Here is an 8,415-nt window from a genome sequence, read left to right on the forward strand (position 1 = left end):
ATCATTAAAAGACTCATTTTCTTCCCACAACCTGACCCTAATTGGAGTCCATTACACCAACTTTTAAAGGGTCTTGAAACTTAAGAATTCAACATTTAGATATCCAGTAAAATGAATGTGTAACTATCTCCACAGGCCAAGAACGCCCTGGCCCACGCCCTGCAGTCCTCCCGTCATGACTGTGACCTGCTGCGAGAACAGTATGAGGAGGAGCAGGAATCCAAAGCCGAGCTGCAGAGGACACTGTCCAAGGCCAACAGCGAGGTTGCCCAGTGGAGGACCAAATACGAGACAGACGCCATCCAGCGCACAGAGGAGCTGGAGGAGGCCAAGTATGTGCACAGATATGAGAAAATGTGCAGAAAACTTTGCACATTGAATCATAAAGATACAGCCTTTGAACATTCAGTGCATTAGCCCACAAATGTTCATTAATTCGCTTCTCATCAGTGCCCTAAGAATAAGACATGAAAAAAGCAAACATGATCCCTGCCCTTCTAGCCTAAAATCTAGTTACGGAAACAAAGAATAACCAACAATTATCCAGATAATTGTTTGCCAAGTACACCAAGCTTATTGCTGCTTCAGGATTTTGCACTTGCTGGTCCCTCTGTCTGGAATACTCTACCCCCAGACCTCCCTCTAGCTCACTCCCTGACTTCTGTCAGATCTTGACTCAAATGGTACCTCCTCGGAGATGCCTTCTCTGAATATCTAGAATAGTTGCCCACACCTTACTCTATTTTATTTTTCTTCATTTCACTTATATCTGCAATATGTTATTATGCATTTTCTCACTTGCTTATTCTTTCTCTCTCTCACCTGTTTGGAAGCTTCGTGAGGCAGAGGCCTGTTTTGTCTTGTTCACTGCTGTGTACCCAGTGTCTGGTTCATAAAAGGAGCTCACCAATATTTGTTGAATGAATGAATTGATATTATTATGAAGTTTCCAGTACTTTTCAGTGTGGTAATAGTTCATAATCCTTGTTTTGGTTCACTTCTCTCTACAAACATATATAATCTTCAAGGAAGAAGCTGGCCCAGCGGCTGCAGGCTGCTGAGGAACATGTAGAAGCCGTGAACGCCAAATGTGCTTCCCTTGAAAAGACGAAGCAGCGATTACAGAATGAGGTCGAGGACCTCATGCTTGATGTGGAGAGAACTAATGCTGCCTGTGCAGCACTGGACAAAAAGCAAAGGAACTTCGATAAGGTAATTACTGCAGTAGCCTCTGCTCTGTACTATTTTCCTCTATCCTTTACAGCAGATAACCACTCTTGGTTTTTCAGATCTTGGCAGAATGGAAACAGAAGTATGAGGAAACCCATGCTGAGCTTGAGGCCTCTCAGAAGGAGGCCCGTTCTCTTGGCACTGAGCTGTTCAAGATGAAGAATGCCTACGAGGAATCCTTGGATCAGCTAGAAACTTTGAAACGAGAGAACAAAAACCTGCAGCGTGAGTCCCTTTCACTTTCAATAACATTCAAACTTTTCTCTTACGTCCTCTGTCTGACCAAATCTCTATCTGTCTTTTACCCAAACAATAGAGGAGATCTCTGACCTCACGGAACAGATTGCAGAAGGAGGGAAACGTCTCCATGAACTGGAGAAAATAAAGAAACAAGTGGAACAAGAAAAGTCTGAACTTCAGGCTGCTTTAGAGGAAGCAGAGGTACAGGTCAAATTATACATTATAAACAAATAAATTCAGAAAAGAATTAGGCCCATCCACATAGATTGAATAACAAGACAAACAGCACAAAATTAGTAGAAGGAAAGGTGTGCAGAAAAACTTCCAAATGCTTCCGTTCCCTGCTAATGTCACCTCTTGCTGTCATTAAGGCATCTCTTGAACACGAAGAGGGAAAGCTCCTGCGCATCCAGCTGGAGTTGAACCAAGTCAAGTCTGAAATTGATAGGAAAATTGCTGAAAAGGATGAGGAAATTGACCAGTTGAAGAGAAACCATGTCAGAGTCGTAGAGTCCATGCAGACCATGCTGGATGCTGAGATCAGAAGCAGGAATGATGCCATCAGGCTCAAGAAGAAGATGGAGGGAGACCTCAATGAAATGGAAATCCAGCTGAACCATGCCAACCGCATGGCTGCAGAGGCCCTGAGGAACTACAGGAACACCCAAGGCATCCTCAAGGTAAATGGGTTCAAGAGATGGTCCCAGGGTGGTTAGGGTGACTGCAACTCTGAGAATGGGGTGTCTCAATGATCGTTCATTCCACAGGACACCCAGCTACACCTGGATGACGCTCTCCGGGGCCAGGAGGACCTGAAGGAGCAGCTGGCCATGGTGGAGCGCAGAGCCAACCTGCTGCAGGCTGAGATCGAGGAGCTGCGGGCCACTCTGGAACAGACCGAGAGGAGCAGGAAAATTGCAGAACAGGAGCTCCTGGATGCCAGTGAGCGCGTCCAGCTCCTGCACACCCAGGTGAGATTCAGCACAAAGAAATTACCTTCAGCAAATGTTTATGTGTCCCAGAAAATATAAGCTTGAATTTTTTATAAGATAGTCAGGTTTTATACTTCTACCAAATTTTCACTGTATTATTGAGAAATCTTTTGCTGTTTTATTTTGCATAAATTATTATTGATTCACTTCCTAAAATATTCCAAAGGTGCTCATATTCTTTTGTGCTAACATCTTTATTGAACCTCATTATCAATACTGACATTTTTATTGTAGAGAAATGGAATGTTTGAACATCTGTTATAATTTTATCCCTGTGAATGAATCTCATTGGTAAATGGCAGCTATAAAATTATAGAGATGTTTGCTCTAATTATGAACTATGTACTTGAAGATGCCGAATATTCTATAACATTTCTATTTCATTTAATTGTACTACATAACAATATAATATTGAAAGGCATTTGACTTGCAGATTTTTAAATGAAATTTTTTTTCAAAAAGTGGCTACCACTAAGTACTTTGGTAATATGATAAAAAAAAAATGTATAACTTATTTTTAAACAGAACACCAGCCTGATCAACACCAAGAAGAAGCTGGAGACAGACATTTCCCAACTGCAGGGAGAGATGGAGGACATTGTCCAAGAAGCTCGCAATGCAGAAGAGAAGGCCAAGAAGGCCATCACTGATGTGAGCAGAGGGCAACACCGTGGTGGTCAAACTTGCATCTTGATGTGCTATCTCAGCTTCCTCAACTGATTTTGCTTTACTGCTAATTAGGCAGCAATGATGGCTGAGGAGCTTAAGAAGGAGCAGGACACCAGTGCCCACCTGGAGCGGATGAAGAAGAACCTGGAGCAGACAGTGAAGGACCTGCAGCACCGTCTGGATGAGGCTGAGCAGCTGGCCCTGAAGGGCGGGAAGAAGCAGATCCAGAAACTGGAGGCCAGGGTGGGTATTTTAATATCTCTCTATTTCCATTTGCTTCCAACACCTTACTGGATCAAAGTTCTTAAGAGCCTACTTATTTGCAGGTGCGTGAGCTGGAAGGAGAAGTTGAGAGTGAGCAAAAACGTAGTGCTGAAGCTGTCAAAGGTCTGCGCAAACATGAGAGGAGAGTGAAGGAACTCACTTACCAGGTACAGCACTAGTTTTTATCAGCTAAGCACTCCTCCATGTATATGTGAAACACTTACATGCAATGATACAACAGTCATGTGCTTTTGAAGTAAGGCCCTATGGTTTTTATAATCTTTCAGACTGAAGAAGATCGAAAAAATATTCTCAGGCTTCAGGATCTGGTAGATAAACTTCAGGCGAAAGTGAAATCTTACAAGAGACAAGCTGAGGAGGCTGTAAGTATCCTTAAGATTGAGGGAAGAGAGAAGTCCTCTGTTAAGAAAAGCTAACAGATAATAATTAGATTTACTAATCCTTGTAGTAATAGGCTGTTTGCTTTATACAGACTGCGTACTTTTATTTGCTATTTATTGCTTATTATTTGTAATATTAACAGCTTGATTTTAAAAGTAAAATTTCAATCTACAAAGAAACCTCAAAAAATTTCAAAGCAGAAATACCACAGGCCACATTCTCTAGTCTCAGTGTGATAAACTTGCAAAGCGATGATAAAATCTAAATTAAAATTCCCAAAGACTTAAATGTTAAAAAAATGTACTTTCCTAAATATTTTTGGTTAAATTGCAAATAAAAAACATAATTACTGAATAATTATTCATTATAAATAAAATTTCAAGGAAGATGTTACTTTTATAAACCTATAGAATGCAGTCAAAGCTGTCCTTGGAAGATAATTCATAGCTTTATATGCTGTCATTATGAATCAAAAATAAAAATAAACGAATAAACTGACGGTCCAATAAAGAAGTTACAAATAATAAAATAATGAAAGGAAGAGGGACTGTTAGAGATAAATGTAAAAATTGATGAATTAGAGTATACTATTTTCTAATTTGATAATTTCAGTAATATCTGACAATTTCTGGTGAGTTAATAAAATAAATACACTTATAACTAGCTTAATCAAGGAAAAAAAGAAAGAAAATACAAACTCACAACATTAAGAATGAGAAAGGGGACAAACCATACAAGTAGAGGATTATTTTTTTTAATGTAAAATATAAATCTGTCAACACAGTTGAAAGCTTAAAGAAATTGATGATTTTTATAGGAAAATATAAATTACTAAGTTGGCTGAATAAGTTATTTCTGAATTAGTTCTAAAAATGGACTCAGGTCCAGATGGGTCTTTCAAAATTTCAAGGAACGGATAATCCCCTAGCTATGTAAGCTGTTCCAGAGCATGGGAAAAGACAGAAAGCTTTCCAAATCATTTTAAGAAGCTTGCATAACCCTCATACCAAAACCAGTCCAAGAGCGAACAGGAGGGAAAAAACTAAAGGCAGTTTTACCCATAATGTCATTATAGCAAAGATAAATTACTAAGTCACTGAAACCCTTACTTTATTTGGGGTATTGTCCATCAGTGATTAAATCAGCTAAACTAAGGATTACTTAATATTAGGGAATCTGTCAAGAGAATAATTACATCCAAAGCAGAAGAAAAAAAGTAATTGTTTTGAAATGTGCCAAAATAATATATGATAAAATTCAACACTTATTTCAATTTAAAGGAACTATTAAGAAATTTATCCTTAATATGATAAAGAATATCTAATTCGAGCAAATGGTCATCATCTTATAGCAAGCATTAACAAGTATGACTTTAATATTCTTAACTTCTTGCCTGCTCTTACATTTTTTCTTGCTCTACTTGTGGCATATATCTTTCAATATGTTTTGCTTGCAAAAATAGGGATGCAATTATTTATGAGACACCAAGCCACAAATAAATTATAAAGTTAATTTCAATGATAAGAAAAATCCAGGAGATGGTAAGACAATAATGTTTCCTGTTGAATATTTTAACTTCTCTGTAGATGCCCTTCGGCCTATGGAGTCTAGAATGATACACAATATGGTTTCCTTACAATTCTATTTTTATTCTCAGGAGGAACAATCCAATACAAATCTGTCTAAATTCCGCAAGCTCCAGCACGAGCTGGAGGAGGCCGAGGAACGGGCTGACATTGCCGAGTCCCAAGTCAACAAGCTGCGGGTGAAGAGCCGGGAGGTTCACACCAAAATCATAAGTGAAGAGTGATCATGCCTTCATGCTATGGAATGACTGAAGAGAGGCACAGAATGTGAAGTCTTTGGTCATTTCTATCTGTAATTACTGTCTATTCTACCCTACTGCAAAGGAAATAAAGAGCATAGGGTACTTTGCAAGTAATATCCTTAGACTGGTCTTTTCTTTTTTCTTTTCTCTCTCTCCTGAAGCCATGTCAAAGCTTGAATAATCACAAGGCTATTAAGAATCACATTCAACCTGCCACTAAGCAGTAGTTAGGTTTTCAATTTTATTTTAGATCTATAGTAATACTTTAAGACTACAGAGTTGTCTCTTATCAGGAAAGCCTATTCTGATGAACAGAAATCTAGAAGTTATTTTTATTTCTTTCTAACCTTTCCCTAATATTAGGTTATAGTAGGATCTTAGAAAGCTCCTGCTTCCCCTAATATGAACCTAATTTTTCAGGTCTATGCAAAGGATGGCAGCAGCTATATTCTCACATAGGGGGTTCAGATTGAACTATATCATTAATTCTCCTTGCTTAATAACTGTTATCAAGAATACAAATCCAAAGTATTACTATTAGCCCATGAAGATTTTCGTCATTAATACCAATATACTGTATATTCACAGTATGTGCATTGGGCAATGGGTATGACATGAAAGAGTGAGATGTGACCCTTCTCCCTAATGAAAGCTACAGGGTGGCTATAAAGTCTGGAGACAAAGAGAATATTATTCTATATATCATAATGTAATATCAATAAGTTGTTTATTAGCCTATGTTTCCAGACTTTATGGCCTCCTGTATAATCATGTAAAGAGTCAAAATAAATGATTAAAAGTGTCAATAAAATATGAATCCCAAAATAGATTATTTAAATGTATATTCAATACACAGAATGATGAGTATGAGTTTGGTGCAAAAACTAGATATGGTAGCAGTCTGAATTACTCAGAGAAGTTTTCCTAGAGGATAAATTGGATTCAGTTGAGATGTATAGCCAAAAATATAACCTTCCTGGACAGCATAAAGGAAAAGCTGAATGGCAGCTTCCCACCTGAAGAGCAAGCCCGAATATATTGTTTTAAATGGCATTGTGAGAGAACAATTTGAATAGATGTGTGGGAAGCAGCTTAACAGGTATTCCAGATTCACACTGTCACACTGGCCTCAGTGTGGAAGAGTGTGGACTCGCCCTTCTCACTGCATCGGCCCCTCTTTCACTTTGTTCCCACATCACCTGTAAATGCTTAAGCGCCTCGCAACTTGGCAGTAATGACTAAAACAACATCTTACTTGTTACTTATTGAAAAATCTATCCAGAGCAGGTCAAAGGGCTGTCTTAAAATTCCCATCAAATCTTGTTCAGAATATTATTAAAATGTTCTCTCTTCCTGAGAATCACTGCCCACATTTTTCAGATGCCTAATAAAGAAAACAGACATGTAAGAAAGTAAAACGATGTACCTGTGGTAACAAAGCAGGTTAGGAGTTGGCTAGGAAAGCCCCTCAAACACATGTCTCTTGTAAGACCCTTCCTGATGGCTTTAAACTACTCCAGGTAGAAGAGCGTCACCAGCAGACCTGCGAATCAGGTGACCAGGTCTAGACTGCTGTGTGATCTGTGAAAACTCTCTTCTATTCTTTGAGTCTCAGTTGCTTTATTAGTAAAATAAGGAATATGAATTAGATGGCTGCTTACAGTAATAAAATCCTGTGGCCATTACAGCCAGTATCTCCAGATATCTGCTTTCATAAGGCAACCGATTTCCATCAAATCAATTGAAATTTAAGTACAATAATACAGGAATGGCTGCAAAACAGGGTATATTAAGCAAATTTGGTCTCAGTCCCAGACAGACAATGCTGACTTAGAGAGATGCAAGGGCACAAAGACAATTAAACAAATTTTTTAATTAAAACTTAGAATAGGAAACAATGTTCAGGTATTATTTGTAAGCAAAATGTGAAATATATACCATGGGTAGCTGATGGAGAAGTCAAACATGCTGCATATTTAGACAGAGAAATGCCCTGTTTTCTAATATTTTCCTATGCTGAGTTTCATAGAGGAAACAGGATTTCACAAGCAACTTGTATTTAAAAAAAAAATGAGAGAAGCAGGATATCTCCATGAGGCAAGGCAATACAGTTTTGGAACAAGTTTGAAGTGGGAGTGGTATGATTTGATAATGAATCAGAGGCGGCTGGAGGAAACAAAAGAAGTCATCTATCTTTGGCTGCTCTTCATGAAGCAAGCTTTAAAATTAAATTTCCAAGTATCCTTGAAAAAGCACAATAAATTGCAAAAAAAAACCACATCAGGCCTTCTTGGGAAGAACTAACAATCTGTTTCTAACTCTCTGGTAAAGAGCAGAAATTTCCCTTCCTAGTATAAGATTTACAATCGTGCAGGCAGCTGAAAAGACTTCACACAGGCCACTCAACAAAACAGAAGAGCAGCAAGCAACAAAGTCCAGGGATTCCAGAACAGGGCTGTCTTGAAACAACACCTTACATTATCCCAAAGGCAGATCACTTTCAGATTGCCAACAACTCAAATTATTTATAGGAGATTGATTCATATACTTAACCCAATGTGAGAGGAAATGTTTCTAATTATATCCAAACATCTTTAATATGAGCAGAATTGTGCCTGGAGACCTTCATTGCCAAAAACATGATTTGCCAAATATGTTTTAGGAAAGAGGAGGAGGCTGCATGTTTTCCATATCTGATCCTATAAAACTACCCTTGGAATGAGTATGACCTGTCTTTCCTCATAAAGCTTCAAGGTAAGTGTGTATGAGGACAGGGCTCTTCGGAAGGAC

At 38.4% G+C, this 8,415-nt stretch overlaps 1 protein-coding gene across 2 annotated transcripts in view; it reads left to right on the plus strand.

The window, feature by feature from the left end:
• LOC131416611 (myosin-2) overlaps positions 1-5,607 on the plus strand; it is a 29,383-nt gene extending 23,776 nt beyond the window's left edge. For both annotated transcript variants that reach the window (XM_058559260.1, XM_058559261.1), the window contains exons 28-38: positions 136-332; positions 1,029-1,212; positions 1,290-1,455; positions 1,547-1,671; positions 1,842-2,150; positions 2,238-2,441; positions 2,988-3,113; positions 3,204-3,374; positions 3,458-3,562; positions 3,683-3,778; positions 5,455-5,607. In XM_058559260.1, the coding sequence (XP_058415243.1) occupies positions 136-332; positions 1,029-1,212; positions 1,290-1,455; positions 1,547-1,671; positions 1,842-2,150; positions 2,238-2,441; positions 2,988-3,113; positions 3,204-3,374; positions 3,458-3,562; positions 3,683-3,778; positions 5,455-5,607 (1,836 nt within the window). The remainder of the gene's footprint in view (positions 1-135; positions 333-1,028; positions 1,213-1,289; positions 1,456-1,546; positions 1,672-1,841; positions 2,151-2,237; positions 2,442-2,987; positions 3,114-3,203; positions 3,375-3,457; positions 3,563-3,682; positions 3,779-5,454) is intronic.
• The last annotated feature ends 2,808 nt before the right edge of the window (positions 5,608-8,415 follow it).

Source organism: Diceros bicornis, chromosome 18 (assembly GCF_020826845.1).
Source record: "Diceros bicornis minor isolate mBicDic1 chromosome 18, mDicBic1.mat.cur, whole genome shotgun sequence".
NCBI classification, from domain to species: domain Eukaryota; kingdom Metazoa; phylum Chordata; class Mammalia; order Perissodactyla; family Rhinocerotidae; genus Diceros; species Diceros bicornis.